A 20,452-nucleotide genomic window follows, 5' to 3' on the forward strand; every position below is an offset into this window, starting at 1 on the left:
CACTGAGCTCTGGGGGTCACACTGATGCTGTGTGATTGATGTCAGAGCTCACACTGACCTCTGGGGCCCACACTGAGCTCTGGGGCTCACACTGATGCTGTGGGGCCCACACTGAGCTCTGGGGCTCACACTGATGCTGTGGGGCCCACACTGAGCTCTGGGGCTCACACTGAAGCTCACACTGAGCCTGTGCTCTGGCCCTCTCAGCTGGATTTATTAGCAAGCACAAGGGCCACAGCAATGGTTCCCCTGTAAAACACACCAATTAGCACAAGGACCACAGCAATGGTTCCCCTGTAAAGCACACCAATTAGCACAAGGGCCACAGCAATGGTTCCCCTGTAAAGCACACCAGGGGGGTCACAGCCCCTCAGTCCCACACCCTGGGCTGGGCACAGGCCCCTCTGCCCAGCACAGCCCCTCACAGGCTGGCACACCCTGCCCCTGCCCTGGCACAGCCTGCAACACGCAAGGTGCTTTCACCAACTTTCACCTTCTGCTCAACCAACACCCAACTCCAGGGTGATGCTTTTATTTTATTTTTATTGGACAAGGGCTTTAGAATCAAGCTCCGGTTTTGGGATAAAAAAAAAAATTAAGTGTTACATGAAATAAATGAGCACTAATGTAAAGACAGTGAGAAAATGGATGGCCCTACAGCATTTATTAGCAGAACATGGAAATGAGCTTAGGTTTTATTTGGTAAGTCTTGATTTCTCCCTATATTCACGTACAGCTCCTTATTTATGGCTCAGCCTGTCAAACACATTCTTAGATAAGCAACTGTTGCTCACAGGACTAATCTAATTACCAGTTCTTTTTATAACGAACGCTGACACAAAGGTAGAAGATGCATAGCACTTGTGCTGGAGCCAATGCTCCAGATGATCAAACAGTTCTGAAATTTCAAAAAAACGGGGAGAAGAAATTTTTGTCACGATGTTCCTGTTTTTTGTCCAACTCTAATTAAAGATGAAGAACAAGAGTGAAAAGCTGGTTCATTTGCAGCTTTGGCACAGACTTAATTGCCAAGAGTTTAGACTGGGTATTTTAGCACTCTGCAGCAATGTTCCATAGGCACATTTCCCTACCACAGGCTGGAGAATGCTAGAGCCCTAATTATTTGTAAAGTGCATTTTTAAAAGTTTTGGAATTTTCCTTCAGGAACAAGCATATAAGAACAGCTTCAAATTGTATTTTAAAGTCATTTGAACAGAAAATCAGCGTGCTGTAGGTCTGGCCAACCAGCACAGACTGAGAAACTGATTTTACTTTTTTTGGAAGGACAATGTTGTGTCCTTGGCCTTCATTTAAACCATAAACCATTATGCATTCTGACATTTCATGCAACCTGCTCCAGAAATGCCAATAAGAAATAGTATTTCTGAAAATTAAGACAAAGAAGCACTGGTCAGTGTGATGGGGACTTCTAAATTCCCCAAGTTCTTAACTGCTAGTAAGTAATTTCACTGAAAAAGAGTGGAAATAGGTGAAACACTTTAAATCAGCTTTTCTTTACCTCTCAGCATGAAATCAAACAAGTGGATTTAATGATTTTGAAGTTCTGGAGTTTTTCTCCTGAGCTGTTCTGCAAGTCAGGGTCAGTCCCTCTAAAGTAAAGGGGGTCTGTGGTGAACGTGCACAGAACCTGTGCCAAACCCGAGTGTCCCTGTGTGTCCCTGCGCTCGGGACAGAGCCTGGACCAAGATGAACAACCCCTGCCTGTGCTTTGGGCTGTTCATTGCTTTTCCTGTCCTGTTTAAACCCTCCCCATTGCCAGCAGGTGAGCGCTGACGGCAGAGCTGAGGTGAAGCCTGTGCTGAGCCCCTGCTGATGGAGGGCAGGGAAGCTCAGAGCTCTCTGTGCTCCCCTCCACGGCTCCAATCCGATTTTCCTCTTGCCACGGGCATGGGCTCCTGCTCCTGCCGCAGTGACGGCTCGTGGGAAGGGTGGCCCCGGTTTGCCCAGCGGCGCCGGGGTCCCTGGGGCTGCCCTCTCCCAGTTCCCCGCAGAGCTGAGGGAGAGGGAAGCTGGGAACAGATGGTGGGGAAGGCGGGCATCTCCTCATGCATATTTCACTGGGTTTGCAGCTAGTCACCTCCTATAATAACGTTAAGTGCTACAAAACTCCAAGGCTTTGCTCCTTGGAATGTTGCATTCGATGGCATCGGATCAATGCTGCAACATCAATTAAATTTTGAAGCTGGTGAGCTCTGAGTATTTACATCTTTAGCAAGGTTAGGCTATAAACAGCTCGATTCTCCTGTTCTGCTGTGGTTAGGGCTGACTTGCAGAGAAGGAGCTGGTTCTGTGCTGAGTGACGAATGTTACGTGACGTTTTTTAAAGCACAATGGGACAAACATCTGTGGTTATTTCCATTACCCTCTAAGGCGTGTTACTGGGAGACAATTCAGCCATTAATCCTGATGTATTTACATTATTTATATACAAGAGGAACAAGAAAAATGGTCGCCTGTTTAATGATTATGTACATTGTGATTCGGTTGGAAAAATGTGTATTACAAATGGCAAAACAGCCTGTCAAGTGCATAATTATATGTTGCTCTTCTTTTTTGTTGTTGCCAGAGAAATTTTAATTCTTTAAATCCCACTGCATGATCTCAGTGAAAGTTCTGCCCTATGCATTATATGGGGGGGAAGGAACAGCATAATAACAGACCTCTGTAACCACGTCAGGTCCCAGCTAGAGCCCCTTCTCTTCGTTTTAATATGAGGATTACCTTTGTAAGGTGCTTCCAGAGCGAATCAAAAGGTGGACTCTGATACAACGACAGCAAGAGAAACAGGAACGTAAATTCACTCATTGTCCCTAGTCTCGGAAGAGAGAGTGGTGAACAAAACCTCGCTGCCTTGTGACTCATTGCTCATCTGAGACTTGGCCTTCAGCAAGAACTGCGCTCTCCTGTACATGATCCTCTCCTGCTCCTGCTTCAGCTCCAGGTAGGAGCGCGAGAAGGTGTGGAAGATGGAGGTGACCGGGAAGGCCATGAGGAGGATGCCGCTGAGGATGCTGCTCAGGGCCACCACCTGCCCGGGGATGCTCCTGGGCACCATGTCCCCGTAGCCCACGGTGGTCATGGTGATGACGGCCCACCAGTAGCAGGCGGGGATGCTGGTGAACTCCTGCGAGTCGGCCATCTCGTTCTCGATGACGTAGAGCAGGGGCGCGAAGAGCGCGATGGCCACGCAGAGGAAGAGCAGCAGCAGCCCGAACTCGCGCGTGCAGCGCCGCGCCGTCAGCCCCAGCGTCTGCAGCCCCAGCGAGTGCCGCGCCAGCCGCATCACGTACAGGATGCGCAGCGCCCGCAGGATCCGCAGCACCAGCCCCACCTTGTCCAGGTAGATGTTGCCCGAGCTGGGCTTCTTGGAGCCCTCGGAGCCCGTGTCCACCAGCAGGGTGATGTAGTAGGGCAGGATGGCGATTATGTCTATCAGCGTCAGCGGCCGCCGCAGGAACGCGAACTTGCTCCGGGCCTGGATGAAGCGGAGCAGGAACTCCAGGGAGAACCAGGCCACGCACACGGACTCCACAATGAAAATATTGTAGCACATCTGGGAACACTCACCCTGCGGAAAGAGGAGGAGTTTGTAATCGGCTCTGGGTAATAACTGTTTTAGTCGGTGCGGTGACAGGAGGAGAGGCTTCTGTGTTGGTTTTTTTAACCCAAAATATTAAAGGAATTGAAGCTGTTGCTATGGGGAAACACGTTGGCTGCTTGGAACATGCTAAATGCAAAACTTAGAAAGGCTCTGCTTATTCCACAGAAGATACTGCTCGGGAATTTCAGGCTTTCTAAATACAAAGTCTAACATTAAAGGTAATATACAGAAGAGTGCACGCTAAGAGAATTTTCTTTGGACATAAAACTGGCTATGGTTAATTCTCTTACAAGCAATTGAAGAGTCATGTAACTTTCAAATATTCTTCACTCTAAAGACAACTGCAAAATCCCCATTGAAGTCAATAACCTCAGACCTTGTACTTGCTCTGCTCTTCCCAGCACATACCACTTGGCATCCTGAAAGGTAACTTACCTTTTCCTCCTCCTCCCTCAGGTCAGGCATGGTGCTGATGGATAAGTTCACTGCTGTAATAGTTACAAACAAAACAGACAAACACGCAAACACCTTTCCAGGAAGGCCAGACTGGGGCCTTTCCACCATGTCTTGCAACTTTCTCATGCACAAACCAATTTTTGTCTCCTCTACTGTTTCACCTGTTGTTTCATTTTCTAGGAGGTCATCCTCCCGTTCACTAATCTCTGTGAGCTCCTCCATTTTTTGCAGGTACCTCCTTTTACAACACCAGTCCAAGTTGTCTTCCTCAATGCCCCAGTAGAGCAGCTCCTCCTGGAAGGACAGCGCGCACATCTCCCGCAGGAGCCGGAGCTTGCCGACCCGCAGGAAGGTCAGGATCGTCCTGAACGCCCCCGGGTTGCGGTCGAAGAAGAACTCGTTGCACGTCACATCATAATCGTCACAGATGTTCAGAATGTCGTCAAAGTTAGTGCAGAACTTGAGCTGTCCCAGGCGCGTCAGGGGGAACTCGTCGAGCGTGGTCCAGGGCAGCAGGTACTTGATGCCGCCCACGTTGATGATGATGTGACGCTTGCGGTCGTCGGGGTGGAAGCCTTTGAGGAGATCCTCCTGAGGGTGGATGAGCCTGGCTCTTTGGTAAAACACTCCCTTGAGGGTTTCAGACTCTGGAAAGAACGTGTGGTTGAAGGAAGGATCTGAAGTACAGCTCAGGGCGCTATAGTCATAGTCGGAGTTCTCTCCAGGCATAAGAGTCATCTTGGAAGACAACTTTGCATCCCTTCGCTGCTCCTGCAAGTGTCTTCTGGAACAGAAAACAGACACGGGGGTGAGCAAGTGGCAGGCTGCTTTCAGGTTTTGAGCAAGTGTAGTGCTTGGAGCCCAAAAGCATTTATGGATGATGAGAGCAATTGGAAAGGAAACAGCAGTGGCTGAGCGTGGTCAGGCCTTTCTGGGCAGGCTGGGTTTGCACAGATGGGCAGCACTGCCCATGCCAGGGGCTGTGCCAGGTTCAGGAGCTCGGCCTGGCATGTTCATCACACTGGAGGCTTCTCCTGTCCCACATACAGAGGCCTCAGTTCCCAGAAGGTAAAGATGGAAACCAGGAAAAATTCCTTCATGTGGCAGGATGTCTCTGGTTCAGAGTGGAGGTACAAAAATGATGACAGCATCACATTAGTGACACTAATCTGTGAGCACACAGAATTCAAGTGTGCTTTGTAGAAAATTAAACTGAGTAATTTTTTTAAGTATTACTCATAAAACTTTTGAGTATTTTAGCACCCATGAAATATATAGAGAGAAGTCAATTATGTTGTAATTCAGTGAATACACACTTATAAAAACCAGTTAGTACAAGACTAATTTCTAAAAGGCCATTGGGAAACAACCTGGGGGGAAAAAGCTCACTTGTATTGGTGATCACATGAACATTTGTACAGATTTTATACACAATTAATGACATGGCAACTCCCTTTTTATGGCCTCATTTACAAAAGATTGCACAGAAACACAGGATTTCCATACAGCCCTTGGAATGTTGTTTCAGTTATCACTGACACCCTACATGCAGTAACAGGGCTTTGTCCTTGCAGTACACTGAGCCAAGCTGCCTTTACCTCTGATTGCAAGAGCCCAAACATTTCTAATGACAGCTTGGAAAATGCTGTTCAAATTCAGCTCATGCAACACTGGCGTAAAGTCCAGGGAGTGGAGAGAACAGAATTCAACTGGGTATCAAGCACAGGAGCTGGAAATGTTCAAACTGTGGCCTCCCTAAGTCACTGCCCTTCAGAAGTCAGCCTGGAATCTGCTCCTGCACAGGAGGCAGAGCAGCCCTGCCCCAAGGCCTTTCATCTGCACACTCAGCCTCAGCCGAGTGCACGGAGCCCCTGAGTTTTGCTGGACAAGGGTATTTATTTATTAAGGAGATTGTCCAATACAGAGACATTAAATATGCACCAGTATTTTGGCTTTCTAGCCTGGGGTGCACAGGAAAGGAATAAATATTCAGTTGATTGGCTTCAGTAGAGTTTTGTTCTTGTCCTGGCTGCACTCACCTCCCTTGGATGGGCACCCCAGGGACAGAACCCCTGCTAGGGCCACTTGCTGAGCCACAGAACCTCCTTTTCAGAAGCTGGGGTTATAAACCACACCAGGAGTGGCACATACCTATTAAAGAAGAAAAACCCATGATTACACAACAGCAAAGGACTCAAAGCACAGCTGCACATCAGTTTAGAGCTCTCCTTGCTGCAAGGGCACTTACAGTGCTTCAATTAAAAACTCTCCCAGTCCTGCTCCTGAACTTCCCGGGGGTTTGGGCTGAGCAGAGCAGCTCTGTGCACGCTTACAGGGCAGCTTTGGGTGGAGAGCTATTTCCTGACTCTCACTCATCCAGAATCACAGAATGCTTTGGGTTGGAAGGGACCCTAAAGCTCATCTTGTCCCACCCCTGCCATGGATCAGCAGAAGAAATGCCTCTGGAGTGCAAGCCATGGTTTGATATGGAACCAGGGCTGCCTGATGGATGTTTGTGTAGGGCTTCATTTCCCAGACCAACTGCTGTTTTATTTAAAAATGCCTTTTCCCTTCTGCCTCACCATGCCTAAAGCAGGGCTGGTCCAAACAGAATGGAGATTATGACTGATATAAGATATGGATAAGTGGGAGCTGTTAACCACTTTCCCTTCTGTAATACCAGATGATGTTGGTTAGCAACAACTTATCCTCTGAATCTCAGCCAGGAAAAATGAGGAGGCAGCTCATCCCTGTCACTGGTTTGATCTCCCAGCATATCCACAGTTGACACAATGGGAAGAAATGGAGAGAGGGAAATGTAAATGTTGTGCGTGTGTCAGACACACGCTGTAACCCTGAGGCAGCAACTGTGAAAGAGCAGAGCAAAGAGAAAGGGATTTCTTTCTTCACTGCCAGCTCCTCGACCTGTGTGAGACAACAAATTGGACAAATGAATCCCCTGTGTGCCACGCTGAGTGGCTGCACTCAGAAAGGGCTGCTCCTTGCTTTGCCATCACCAGAGCTGGCAAGGCTGCAAATCCCACGTAGGATCTGCTGCTCCACATGGGTTATTTTCATGTTCTCTGCCTCAGATACACGCAGCATCATATCTACAGGGGAAGAGTAGGAGGAGATAAAGGACAATAATAAACGTGGCCTGACTTGAAGGAAGGGAGAAAGGAGAAAAAATAAACCAATGCATTTCTCTGTGTGTTTCTTCTTTTCCTTCTGAGGGTGCCTCGACAGAATGATGGTCAGCATTGCTTTAGGAGGAGAGAGATCTAATTAATGGGAGGGCTCCTTGCTGTTGAGCTGAAAGCCCAAGCAAGCTGCTTTATTCCTCCATTGCAGCCTGGTGACACTGGGGACAGCTGGTGAGAAAGGAGCACACAGCAATGCAAGGTCACACAAACACACCAGCCTAGAGCCCCAGCCTTCCCAGCACTAAACAAGGGGAACTTTAGGGCTCTCTGTGACAGTGAAATCCTCTGCTCTGCTCTGCCCTGGCGGAGTCAGGCCAGTGGTAAAAGCCCTGCTGGGCTCTGAGCAGCATTCTGCCCTTGCAGTGCCTGGCACCCACTGAAGCCCAGCTCAGGCTCCTGCTGCCCTGCTGGCAGCGTGCCCTGCTCCTGGGCAAAGCCCTTCTCTCTGAGCATCGCTGCTCCCGTGTTCTGTGCACTCACTGGGGCAGGAACTGTCCCCTCCTGCCTCACCCACCTGGGAATTGCTCTGCCTTTAGAACCGGCAGTGACACAGAATAACTGGCCCAGGGCAGGGGCTCTGGGTGACTCCGAGGGGTGGGTTGGGCATGGCAAGTAAGTGAGGACACATTTTCAAAAATCTGTCCTGCACAAGATGATGATATCCATTATGTCTGGTGAAGAAATCAAATTAGGAATCCGTGCTGCCCTTACTTGCAGCCAAAATTCAGGAAGGATGCCAGACTCCGAGGCAATGGGAAAAGAATTATTAAAGATGCCCTTCTGAGAGAAGGAAATAGAACTCATGAGAAACAAGACAAAATTCCACTGCAAGTGTTGTTCCCCCCCTCCCCAGTGTCCGCTGCAGTATTTTGAATTCTGCAGTGCATCTCTGATGTAATCAGAGCTCCTGCAAGGAGTCCTGCTCCTGCTCCACGGCACAGACAATCCAAAGTTGTGCCTGGACGATAACAACCCTGCAAACAAGATGCAGAACTCCCCCCATGTCTCTTCTGTCAATTTCAGTGCCTGCAGCTCATCTCTGTTGCTTTTCACCATTTGTAAATTAAGTTTTAAAAGACATTAAAAAAAATTTCAGATTTCAGTGCAGGTTGAATATGAATCTAGTGAATTTTTGGAAAGAATTCCATGAGGAACAATGTAATGATCCCATCTCCTTTAGTCCTTCCTTAGCTGAGCAGGCAGCATTTCCAAGCAGTGCCACACTCAGCTCTCCCCTGGCACAGGATTTCTGTGCTGTGCCTCCCTGCCAGGCACCTCCTGCCACACTCCTGCAGCTCTTTACAGCCCGAGAACAGACCTCAAACTTCAACTCTGCTTGCAAAACTGCACTTCCAGCCAAACCAAAGTAAAACTTAGAAAGGTCAATGTATAACATGAAATAAAACTCTCCTGAAAAGCAGATAAGCTGAAAAAAATATTCTCTGTCTTGCTCACCTTGAGCCGGACAGTTGTGGCATCTTATGACAACCTACAAAGAGAATTATGTCAAATATGCTACTCACTGTTTGGTTTAATAAAGCTGAGCCTTATACTACTGATAATAATCAAAAGTGAAATAACTTTGCAGATAACTTATATCCCTAGGAGAATGTTCTGAAATACATCAGGATTAATAACTGCAGTTACTCTCCTGCTGTGAAACATATTTATGTCAACAAATTTTAGCAAGTCACATTCATAGCAATCCCTTAAATATAATTTTAAAAAGTACAGGATTTGACATTTACTTGAACAGATAAATATTTTGCTAACGAAATTAAGATACGTAATGAAGGAAGAGTTCTTTCATGCTCGTCCTGTCCTCGACCCCTCCCCAAGTCTTTTCCAATGAAAAAAAAATCTACCGGAAAGACATTGCCTATCAAGAACAGTTCACTTGATGTGCCTGTCAGTCACCAACGAGCACAAGTCAGTAAACACACCAACACCAAAGACACCCCTTAATCATTTAGAAAGGAAAGCTGTAAAGGACCTTCAGCCTAGGCGAGGCGGCAGCGCTGGGACCCGCGAGCCTCCATGGTGCGCCGGGAGCCCCGGAGCGGGCGGAGCGGAGCCGCAGAGCAGCGAGCGGCGGGGAGAGCCCGGAGCGCCGTCAGCCTCCTCCGCGCCGGGGCCGGGCCAGGGCACGAGCGGCGCCGGGGAGCGGCCGAGCCCCTCCCGCTGCGGGCGGCCCGGCTCCGGCGGGGGCTGCCGGCCGCTCGCCGCCCTCCATCCCCGCGGGCCGACGGCACCTGTTGCTGCGGCCGGGGGGCCCCGGCTCCGGCCACCCCCGGCCCCCGCGGCTCCCCGGGGCCGGCCGAGGTGCCCGAACTCGCCTGCGAGTTGCCCCGGCTGGGATGCACCGGGAGCTACCGCGCTGCGCCCCCGCCGGGGCCGCGGGCGGGACGGGAGCGCTCCGGGCGAGCCCCGGGCCCGCGCATGGTGCGGCACCGGCACCGGCACCGGAGCGGAGCCCGGGCAGCCCTGCCCGCGCCGCCCGCGCCGGACGAGCAGCGGCGGCAGCAGGAGGAGGAGGAGGAGGAGCTCCCGGAGCCGAGGAGGAGCGCGGCGGGCCGGGGCCGCCCGCAGCCCTGCCCCGTGCCCACCGGGCACAGGTGGCATCCCGGGCTGCCCGCAGCTCCCGCATCCCTACCCCGTGCCCAGGTGGCATCTCGGGCTGCCCGCAGCCCTGCCCCGTGCCCATCCCGGGCTGCCCGCAGCTCCCGCATCCCTGCCCCGTGCCCATCCCGGGCTGCCCGCAGCTCCCGCATCCCTGCCCCGTGCCCATCCCGGGCTGCCCTGTCCTCCCGCAGCCCTGCCCCGTGCCCAGGTGGCATCCCGGGCTGCCCGCATCCCTGCCCCGTGCCATCCCGGCTGCCCGCAGCTCCCGCATCCCTGCTCCGTGCCCATCCCGGGCTGCCCTGTCCTCCCGCAGCCCTGCCCCGTGCCCATCCCGGGCTGCCCTGCTCCCGCAGCCCTGCCCCGTGCCCATCCCGGGCTGCCCGCAGCTCCCGCAGCCCTGCCCCGTGCCCATCCCGGGCTCCCCGGCCGCCCGCAGCCCTGCCCCTGCCGTGCGCACCGGGCGCTCGCCGCTCGCAGAAGTGGGATTACGAGTAAAAGCACAAATCCCATCCCGTCCGCGTCCCCGAAGTGCGCAGGGGCTCCAGCAGAGCCAAGCCCGCGCTCTGCTCCCGGGGCGCCCTCGCAGCTCAATCAGACACCGGGGCATTGTCACAGACTTGGAGAATATTGCCTCGCTCTACTTTTTAATGACATTTGTTCGACATCTGGGTGGAAGTTACTCTGTGCGGATGCAATCTCCACTTGAGAGCGGCGAGCTGAATCTCGGAGCCAGGGTTAAGGAGGCAGCGGCAGCTCAAGCCCTGTCGCAGGCTCGAGTGAACGCTCCCGTCCCGTGCCCTGCTGTCCCCCGTGGGTGCAGAGACCACCTCCCCTCTGGGCTCTCATTCCCTCCCCTGCCCAGGCACCGCTCCTGCAGGGAATTCCCGCAGGTGAAGTGCCAGACTCCGTGCGGGATGGGCACCGTCCCCGCAAGGGGACAGGGGCTCTGTTCCTGCGGGCATCGCGCCCTCCACCCGGAGCACCGCGGGGTCTCTGTCAAGCCAAGTCCTTCGTTGCTATGGTAATACAAATGAAAAATCTATACTACGGTAATTTTAGCCAAACACCTCTTTTCTCCCAAAAGTAGACGGGACCGTGGCTCAGGATTGTGTGGGCACACAGGAGCAGTCGTGCTGAAATTCCTCAGCCGGAGCTGTTGAACAGCAGTTGTGTACAGGGCTGGCGGCTCGGGCTGCTTTTCCCTGATATTGCACAGGATTTCTGTTTGACGTTGGAAAGGTTTCTGAGCAGGGAGGTGATTGGTGTTACTGGCCACGGTGACAGGTACGCGAGTTTTGGCTTTTGTGCAACAGTCTGGAATACCTTGCTAACAAAAGCCTGCATTTAAAAAGGCTTTGCTGTCAAAGAGGAAGGACATGCTAAGTAGGGTCTCCCACGGAGTAATCCGGGAACAGTTCTGGTCAGTGTTTGCTGTAATAACTTGGGTGACAGGATGGAGGGCATTTCCAGAACATGTGCAGTGATTCCAGCACGGAGTGCCGGGCTCAGGTTTCAAACGACCCCGAGGTTCTGCAGAGCCTGTCTGAACTCTGAAGGGGACAAAATGATGTGGTGTGCCACAGAGAAGGAATATCACACGTTAAATGAGCACCGTGAGGGGGACACGCTGCAGAGAGACTCAGACTGGAGTCTGCAGCCCAGACTGGAGTCTGTAACCCAAACTGGAGTCTGTAACCCAAACTGGAGTCTGTAACCCGGGCAGTGCTGCAGAGCAGCCGCTCCCGCTGCTCCCAGCGCTCGGAGCAGGAGCAGCATCCCAGAGACATCCGAGGGCAGCATCTCTGCTCTTGCAGCGCTCAGAGCAGGAGCAGCATCCCAGAGACGCCCGAGGGAGGCATTTCTGCTCCTTCATCACTTAGATCAGGAGCATCCCGGACACATCCGAGGGCAGCATCTCTGCTCCTGCAGCGCTGGCCAGCCTCGGCTGGGGCGCTCCAGCCCACTAACAAGCGTGTCACTCACCCTGCCAGAGAGATTTAGGCAAAGCAGCCACAACGGCGAGAGGCTCGGAAATGTAAGCTGTGTGCAAGGCTGGAATTCATTACTTGAGCTGGGAAAGAAAACACAATGTAAGGACTCAGCAACTGTCTTCGAATGTATAAACACATTTGCAAAGATGACAGTAAACACTTGTCCTCTGACCACAAATGATGGGACAGAAAGCAATTTGCTGGAGTGCAATTAGGGAGATTACTTTAGATATCAGGGGGGAAAAAAACAAACAAACCCGACAAAACGATTGCCCTGTGAGTAGATGGAGAGGAGCTGGGATCTCAGGAGGCTGTAAATCTGCTCAGTGGAGATTCACAGAAAAGATTGGTAAAGAGCTCTCAGGACTGGCTGTGACCGTGCCTGGGGCAGGGGAGATTTCCAGCAACCTTCACTTGCCAGCCCTGATTTCTGTGAGCTCTGGTTGCCCGTGGAGTTACAGCAATCCCAAAGGAGGAGGCACCACAGGACAACTCACTGCCACCCCAAATGATTAATGCAGAGTTCCTGCTATCCTGTAAATCCTCCCTGACTGCGCTGTTTGGATCAGGATCCCATTTCCATCTGGAGACAGGCAGAGTGGAACTCTCCACTGCAAGTAAGCAGCTCCCAGCTCCATTTTTGAGCAATAATGAGTGAAAATGGTCATTATTGTGGTCAGTGTTGATATGAATGTCCTGCAGCCTGCTTGGTACCCACTGTAGGCCTGCCCCTCCTCTGGACTCTGTCCTGGCAGGTTCAGTGAGGCCAAGGGCTCAGTGACACCAGTGTGAGCAGTGGCTGTGAGGTCACTGATGGGGCCAGCATTAAATCTGCCCTGGCAAATGGCAATGTTAAATCTTCCCTCTTCATGCTGGCCTCACCCCATCCCTCGTGAGCACAGAACTCCTGGGGGAGCCAGAGGTGGTCCCTGCCCCTGAGGGTGGCCAGCAGTGCCCCATCTCTGCAGTGATCAGCTCTTCCTGGAGGACTGGCCCAGCGTTCCAAGAGTCAATCAACTGCTCCGTGCTCCTTGAGGAACTGGCAGTGCTGCAGAGAAAAAATTTAATCCCACTTTCATTACTTTTATGGCCTGTGGCTGCTTTTCCTTCTGTTCCTTTGATTGCTGACATTGAAATCCTGTTCTATCAGTTTCTCTGGCTTTTTAAGATAATTCCAGCATCATTCTGCACTCAGGTGGATTCCACACTCAGGAGCAGCGCTGCCAGCCAAGCAGGGAATTTCAGCTTCACAGCACCTCTCACCTCTCACCTCCCAAACAAACCAGGAGGCTGAATTCCTTTCTGCTGAAGGACTGCACTCATTTTGGGCACTCAGGGCAGGAAAGATCCCCAGGCTGGAGCGTTTTCAAAGAGGGCCTCCAGGGTGGTCAGTGCAAGGAGTGCCTGCTCTGCTGGGACACTGGGGATTGGATTTGTGCAGCCTGGAGAAGAGATGGCTCTGGGGGCTCCTGGGGGCTTCCCAAGGGGGCTGTGCCAGCCTGGATGATTTGGGGTGGGAGGTAATTGCTGTTTGCAATATTCTGCCATCCCCTGAGATCAAGGGGACTGCACTGAGGGCAGCTCTGGCCCCTCAAGGGGAGCAGCTTTCCTGCCAGTGGACCCAATGCTCCTGTCACTGCATGCTGACACATTTCCTTGCTGATTTATGGCCCTTGCAGGCAGCTTTGTTGCTTGCTTCTCTTGTCTGTTCTCATGAGCAGCTCCATTACTCTCAGTGCAGTGCTTCTGCAGTGCACCTTCCTGTGCATAGAGCCCTGCTTGAGGTAAACACAAATTTAATCCCCTTGTGGTCCCTCTATTGCCAGCTGAGGTGCTTTGGAGGAGCTGTGGGTGCCCACCATGAATAAACTGTGTCTGTCTCAATGGGTGAGTCAGGCTCAGCTCCCCGTGAGGGCATTTTACACAATTCTGGCACTGATGTTCAGTTCTGGCCAGCTCCCTGTGAGGGCATTTTACATAATTCTGGCACTGATGTTCACTCCTGGTGAGTTCTCTGTGAGGGCATTTTACACAATTCTGGCACTGATGTTCACTCCTGGTCAGTTCTCTGTGAGGGCATTTTACACAATTCTGGCACTGATGTTCAGTTCTGGTCAGTTCTCTGTGAGGGCATTTTACACAATTCTGGCACTGATGTTCATTTCTGGTCAGTTCTCTGTGAGGGCATTTTACACAATTCTGGCACTGATGTTCACTCCTGATCTGTTCTCTGTGAGGGCATTTTACACAATTCTGCACTGATGTTCATTCCTGGTCAGTTCCCTGTGAGGGCATTTTACACAATTCTGGCACTGATGTTCACTCCTGGTCAGCAGGATCCCACCTGAACCCCCTGGATTGGATCACAGGAGCTCTGCAGCACAGAGGGGATTACACTGAGATATCTCACTGCCACCTTTCATCATTTAACAGCTCCTTGGGCGTTTCTATTGGCAGAGGAGCTTTCCTTCAGCCTCATTCCTTGTGCAGCTTGCTGGGAGCTGTGTGTTTGTGCACCAGGCTCCTCTCCCATTCTGCCTCTGCCTGTCCTTGCTGCAAACCATCCAGGAGAGCTCCCGAGGAGCTCCTGCCTGCCTGTGCCGTGCTAGTGGCACCGGGGGAGCGAGGAGTAACACATCCCTCCTCCGAGCTCAGCTCCGGGACGCCGTGTTTGTGTTTGCGAGGTGCCCGGTGCGGCTAAAATTAATTTACAAACCCTGGAGATGCTACTCCAGTCCTCGTGCTGCCAAGCCTCCCCCATGTTCCCCTGCGGATCCTCGGGGAGCTCTGCACCTCCCCTGGCTGGATGCGAGCGCTGGGGCTGCTGCACGGTGCTGAGCAGGCTGTGGCACCGGCAGCGGCCCCAGCTGTGCCACAGCGGGAAATGGGCTGGAAACCAGGCAGGAGGAGGCGCTCAATTGGGCAGAAAAACCTTTAATTGGGAGAAGTGCAGAGCGTGGATGAGCTCAGCCAGCCTCCCCGGTTGGTTTCACCTGCAGCTTCTCCTCCCCAGGGTGTCTCAGGTGCTTGGCTGAGCAGCCTCTGCTCCAGTGCAGGCTGCACCCAGCCTGGAAAACCCTGGGAAACCCTGGCAAACCCTGGGAAACGCTGGGAAACCCTGGGAAACCCTGGCAAACCCTGGCAAACCCTGGGAAACCCTGGCAAACCCTGTGAGCGAGGACAGGAACCCCTGCATGCCCGTGTTTGTGTGCTCAGCACAGCTCCTGCCTGCTCTGAGTGTGGGATATCTCCCAGCAAGGGACGAACAGCAGAATTTCTGTCTGCAGGTGATTCTTGTCCCTTTGGATTCCTTTGCAGCCGAGGAATGGGGTTGTAACTGTGGCTCTGAACCAGGAACCAGCCTTAAAAATGGTTATATTCCAAAATCTTTGGTAAAATGCAGAACTTCGATTGTGTTTAAGTAATTAATTTATATTGTGCACCAACGAGAGCAGTGGAAAACGTTTACAGGAGAGGGAGGATCTCGGGCTGCAATGAGCTTCAGGAAACTGCTCTATTGAAACTATCAGGACCAGTGGATTATTTATCACCACTCTGGCAGGCTTCCAAAAACATATCATGTTTTTTTTTTCAGATTACTTCACTGAAAGAGCCTTGCAAGGATCTGAGAAATGCCTTCCCAAGCATGTGCTTCAGCAGCAGCGTTGTTCAGCTTTGTGAGAATGGATAATGCTCCTAAACACTGCTCCTAAATACTGCTCCTAAATATTGCATTACTGCCCCTGCCTCAGGTTAGAGCCTGAATAGAACCTCTGCTCTGAAACACTGCAGGGGCAAGAGGGTCCTTAAATCCAAACTAAATCCACTGGTTCCTTGATGATAGATCACTGAAACTGCCAAATGTCACCTGGCACACAATTTTCAGTCATTTATTTCTGTTCAGAAATATACGTAAGAGGAGATCAACTTCCATTACATCTCTTTTTCCAGCTTAGTCAGTTTTTAATACTGGTGATATATTCAGTAGATGGGAAATAATTATCTTAGTCATAATACTTTTGATTCATACAAAAATATATATTGTGTTGAGCTTTTAAAACGATTTTGACAGCATAAAGGAAAAAATTTATTAGGCAAAAGCCGTCGTGCATGAGTCCTGTAATTGCTGTTACTAAAAGCTGGGGGGATGCAGTAGAATGGAAATGATTTTATCTCAGTATTTCTGCAAGTAAGGCAGTGGATGGGACGTGGGGAGATGGGACAGAGACCTGGGGAAATTCCTGCTCAGCCTGGGCTGATCTCCCTCTGTCGTTTGTTGTGTCTGCAAAGCAGAACACTGCCAGCAGCACGGAATGCACGTGTTCCCTGCTGGAACAGAGCTTCCCTGTGCAAAGGGAACCCTCTGGAGAGGCCCCGTGGAACGGGCCCAGGAGAGCTCTCAGCCTGGGTGGGAGGTGTGGAGAGCTCAGCAGGAGCAGCCAGAGCTGCAGGCACAGACACACACCCGGCAGGGCTCTGGGGCTGCTGCCACAGCAATTCCAATAACCTGCTCTGGGCTTTGCTGGGGCTGGGCACAGCAAACACACAGCAATTCCCTGCTCTGGGCTTTGCTGAGCTGGGGCTGGGCACAGCAAACACACAGGAATTCCCAGCTCAGCAAACACACAGCAATTCCCTGCTCTGTGCCCAATCTAAGGCTGGGCACAGCAAACACACAGCAATTCCCTGCTCTGTGCCCAATCTAAGGCTGGGCACAGCAAACACACAGCAATTCCCAGCTCAGCAAACACACAGGAATTCCCAGCTCTGTGCCCAATCTGGGGCTGGGCACAGCAAACACAGACAATTCCCAGCTCTGTGCCCAATCTAAGGCTGGGCACAGCAAACACACAGCAATTCCCTGCTCTGTGCCTGGGCTGGGCACAGCAAACAGAGGAATTCCCAGCCCCAGGCTTTGCTGAAGGGACCTTGATGGAGTTTCCTTCTGATCTCTTCAATTCTTTCTTTGTGAAAGAGGTGCAGCTCTGTGAAAGTCCCACATACATGAACTTGTAATGTGTTTATCTCAGATAAACCTGGGAGCACAAATAACACAGGAACTCATTAATTTTTAGCTGTATGCAGCTCTGAAAGAAATGCTTTTGATCCTGCTTCTAACATTTCCCAGCGGGTTACTCTTATTTTTTGGGAAGTATATAGCTCCATAATACTGTTTTATTTCTAAAACAGTAAATAAATCTTCTGCATGGTGAACCTGAATATCTCTTTTGCTAAATCCAGACTACTAATTTCACCTTATTATGATTCAATAACTGCTGAAAGTATTAACAGTTGATAAAGGAAAATGCAGTAGGGGCCAGGTAAGATATCTCATGGAGAGGTTTAGCTTCCCTAGCATATGATAAAATCAATTTAAACTAATTCAAAGTTAAACCCATGTGTGATTGTTATAACTCAGAAGTGGAACCACTCATACAAGAAGCAAGACTTGCACAGTGCAGTTATTATACCTAATTACTGCTCAACTCTAGGACTTGCTTACAGCAAAATCACCACAAAATGTAGACCAGCTTTCTGCTTAATAAGATTCTTCCCCTTCTTATTAAGTTTATGAAATCTTGCTCTGAGAATAATTCTTGTAGAAATCATAAGAATAAGATCAGGTTCTCCACTGGCAGCTTACTGTGGGTTAGCCATTCACATTTACTGCCCTTCTGAAGCTGATGGATGTATCTAAAAATAAACAATACTTTGGGCATTTCCTGTGTGATTGAGCCCTCCTGGCTGCAGGCTGCAGCTGCAAACCCTTGGGACTCGGGCATGGCAGCTTCGGGCTTGCTTGGCCATTGGAATTCCTGCCAGGAGTGCCCGGGAGTCCCAGCTCCACCTGGGCAGGGCTCACACACACCTGGGGCTCCTCTGCCCTCCTGCTCTGTGCTCCCCTGGCACCAGAGCTCTCCCTGCTCTGTTGGCACAGTGTGGGCAGAAGGGGAGTTCACAGATGATCACAGTTCTTTTCATTTGGCGTCTTTTTTGGCTCAGGTTGTCAGCAAATTGAGGTTTAATTAGCACTGTGGATTGTTTGTCCTCGTGCAGCAGCGATGGGCTCCGCTGCTGTGGCTCCTGAAGCTGCCACCAAACAAATAAAGAAGGGTGATTTTTCCAGCATGAGCCCAGTAAATCTGTGCTTTTTGCCACTTCTGTGTTTAATCTGGCTAAGGAGGGGAGCTGGGGGCTGCACTGCACAACTGAGTTCTCTGCTGGATCTCGTGGCTCTGGGAATTGAAGAACAATGCTGGCATTTGTTGTTTCTCTCATAAAATAGATAAACCAGCACTGTCTTGACAAATCTCTTGAAATAACTCACAAATGGATGGTTTCTCTGCAGGAACAAACACACTCTGAGGTCACTCTGCTCCTCTGCATCTGCAGGCATTCTGGGACAGCAAAAGGTAAAGATTCATTTGATTTTATACAAATTTAAGGAAAATCTCCATATTTTCAGTCTTTAAATGATCTCTGCAATGCCAAGTCATGGCTATAACAAGGTCTGATTGCTTTGCTGATCAAATCTCAGCTTAGCAGTGCTCTGATGGAAAGATATTAATGAGTTCTTGGCTGCTACTCTTTTTTCTGTCAGACAGGAAGATAAACTGGAGCAGTTTAATTGGGAAATGGGCACTGGAGCAGCAGCAGCACGGAGTGTGGGGCACAGATCCCATCTCCTGTCTCTTGGTGAGTGACTGAACTGTCCTCTATGGGGAGTGCCATGGCCAGGGATGCAGAACAGGGCTGACTGCAGGGTGGGGAGTTCAGAAGTGCTTCACTGGGGACATCTGGGAGTCACTCAGATGCTTCTGCAATTTGTAGTGTAGAGGGTGCACAATTACTTTAATGATCAATTCAGGCAGTTGTTTTCATGGATATGCTGTGGGGTGTTTGGTACTGAATTCTGCCTGAGTTTGTTTTTCAGTCTCATTCCTCCTGGTTTATGGTTTACAGCCACTGGTACCTGGAGCATTGTCCAACCTCTCTCTACAGCAATCCAGACAGAAGTAAGAGGAAATGGAATAAATCAGCTCAGGCTGCTCTGGCCTTTCTGCAAGAACTCCACGGGCTGGCACAGCTCTGCAGCACAAGCAGCAGCTGGAGAGGCTCTTGCTGCTTCTGGGATACACTGCAGGTGAGACTGCAGCTTATTGTCCCTGCAAAGGGAGCTCAGGGCTGTAATTCCTCATCTCTGGCATTCTGCTAAACTCACCTGCCGGGGAGAACACGAGAACAAGGTTGTGGGGTGGTCCAGCAGAGATCCCCTTCCCCTCCTGCCCAGGGTGCTCTGCCCTGGGATGGGACAGAGGGACAAGGATGGGACAGGGACGGAGCTGTTCTGCTTGCAGCTCTGAGGCAGGCTGAGCTGGAGCAGGCACCCACACCCTGCCCTGGGCTTGGCTTGCAGTTCCAATTGCAGAGGTGCAGTTGCAGAGGTGCAGAGGTGCAGTTGCAGTTCCAGATGCAGAGGTGAGGTTGCAGAGGTTGCAGTGGTGCAGTTGCAGAGGTTGCAGTAGCTGCAGTTGCAGTTCAAAGATGCAGTTCCAGTTGCAGAGGTGAGGTTGCAGAGGTTGCAGAGGTGCGGTTGCAGAGGTTGCAGTAATAGAGGAGCAGACATGCACAGCTCCCTGGGCTGGGCTGGCTCTCTCGGGAGGGGGTTGAGCACACACCGATTCCGTTTTAATTACAGACATTACTGTTGGTCTTTTCCTCCCTTGCTGGAAGTAGCAGTACTTAGGCACTGACCTGGAGCCATCCAATTAGCTCCCTCTGAAAGCCACCACATAATGACTTGTTAAAATCTTCCCTGATGCTGCGTTGTGGGCAGGAGTAATTATGTGCTGCACTCAGAGTATGACTTCGTTCTGAGTCAATGGATAACTTTTCTAATTCCTGGAAAATGCTTCTGTGAACTGCTGTGAGCCACAGTTATTCCTCAAGAGCTGATGCAATGGTTTTGTCTGCATGGGCAGCTGCAGCCCCAATGCCCTGTGCAGGAGGACCAGAATTCCTTCCTTGTCCATCCCTCAGCCATTCCCAGTGTCCATCCCACTGTCCATTCCCACCTGCCCTGTTGCTCCCATGCTTTGGGATGAACCCTCCAGTGATGCTAAAATCTTGCAGCATTCTACCACAACTGTTAATTTTTGCTATTTGGGGCAGGAAAAGCTTCCCAGTATTTTCATTGCTGCCTGGGCAGCTCTGGCTCCTGCTCCAGAGTCAGATGTGTTGTACTCCCTGTGAGAGCTCCTGTGGCTGAGTCCTCACTGCTCTCCTCTGCCTCAGCTTCCCCGTGTGCTGCCCTGAGCACAGTTTATTGCATTTTTACCCAACTCCTAATCCCCCCTGAAAATCCCTCCCAGTAAATAAAGCTTATTCCAACAGACCCATCCCATCCCTGCCAGAGTTACCTGCTCTCCCCTTGAGCAGGATCTCCTCACTGTTTACATTTTTTACACAGTAAAATGAAGACATCCTGGCACAGCTGAAGTCTCCAGCAGGGCAGATTTGTTTGTCTCTGTCTCTGAGCCCTTTCCCAGAGCACCCTG

The 20,452-nt window shown here is 51.1% G+C and overlaps 1 protein-coding gene and 1 long non-coding RNA gene across 5 annotated transcripts; one reads left to right on the forward strand and one right to left on the reverse strand.

Moving 5' to 3' along the window:
* Nucleotides 1-523: 523 nt before the first annotated feature.
* Nucleotides 524-10,378, reverse strand: KCNG1 (potassium voltage-gated channel modifier subfamily G member 1). 4 transcript variants are annotated; one of them, XM_064729994.1, is made up of 5 exons: nt 9,275-9,792; nt 8,737-8,770; nt 6,118-6,229; nt 4,058-4,862; nt 524-3,589 (listed from the first exon to the last, which is right to left on the reverse strand). In XM_064729994.1, exons 4-5 carry the CDS (start codon nt 4,814-4,816, stop codon nt 2,819-2,821), a joined length of 1,530 nt encoding a protein of 509 aa, XP_064586064.1. In that variant the 5' UTR covers nt 4,817-4,862; nt 6,118-6,229; nt 8,737-8,770; nt 9,275-9,792; the 3' UTR covers nt 524-2,818. The 4 variants fall into 4 exon arrangements, with proteins under 4 accessions (XP_064586064.1, XP_064586065.1, XP_064586066.1 ...); XM_064729995.1 differs by lacking the exons at nt 8,737-8,770; nt 9,275-9,792 and adding an exon at nt 10,361-10,378; XM_064729996.1 differs by lacking the exon at nt 8,737-8,770 and having other exon boundaries at nt 4,058-4,859.
* A 7,863-nt stretch (nt 10,379-18,241) lies between these two features.
* Nucleotides 18,242-18,983, forward strand: LOC135456338 (uncharacterized). Its single transcript, XR_010442515.1, has 3 exons — nt 18,242-18,307; nt 18,496-18,590; nt 18,858-18,983. It is a non-coding gene; the product is annotated as an uncharacterized LOC135456338 (long non-coding RNA).
* Nucleotides 18,984-20,452: the final 1,469 nt, after the last annotated feature.

Source organism: Zonotrichia leucophrys, chromosome 20 (genome assembly GCF_028769735.1).
Source record: "Zonotrichia leucophrys gambelii isolate GWCS_2022_RI chromosome 20, RI_Zleu_2.0, whole genome shotgun sequence".
Taxonomy (NCBI): Eukaryota; Metazoa; Chordata; class Aves; order Passeriformes; family Passerellidae; genus Zonotrichia; species Zonotrichia leucophrys.

What these genes read in the sequence shown, in the direction of transcription:
- KCNG1 (XM_064729995.1), bottom strand. Translation starts at nt 4,816, where the DNA reads ATGACTCTTATGCCTGGAGAGAACTCCGACTATGACTATAGCGCCCTG. An exon ending in TGAGGGAGGAGGAGGAAAAG is followed by an intron (nt 3,590 to 4,057) that starts GTAAGTTACCTT and finishes CTCTTTCCGCAG; the next exon opens with GGTGAGTGTTCCCAGATGTG.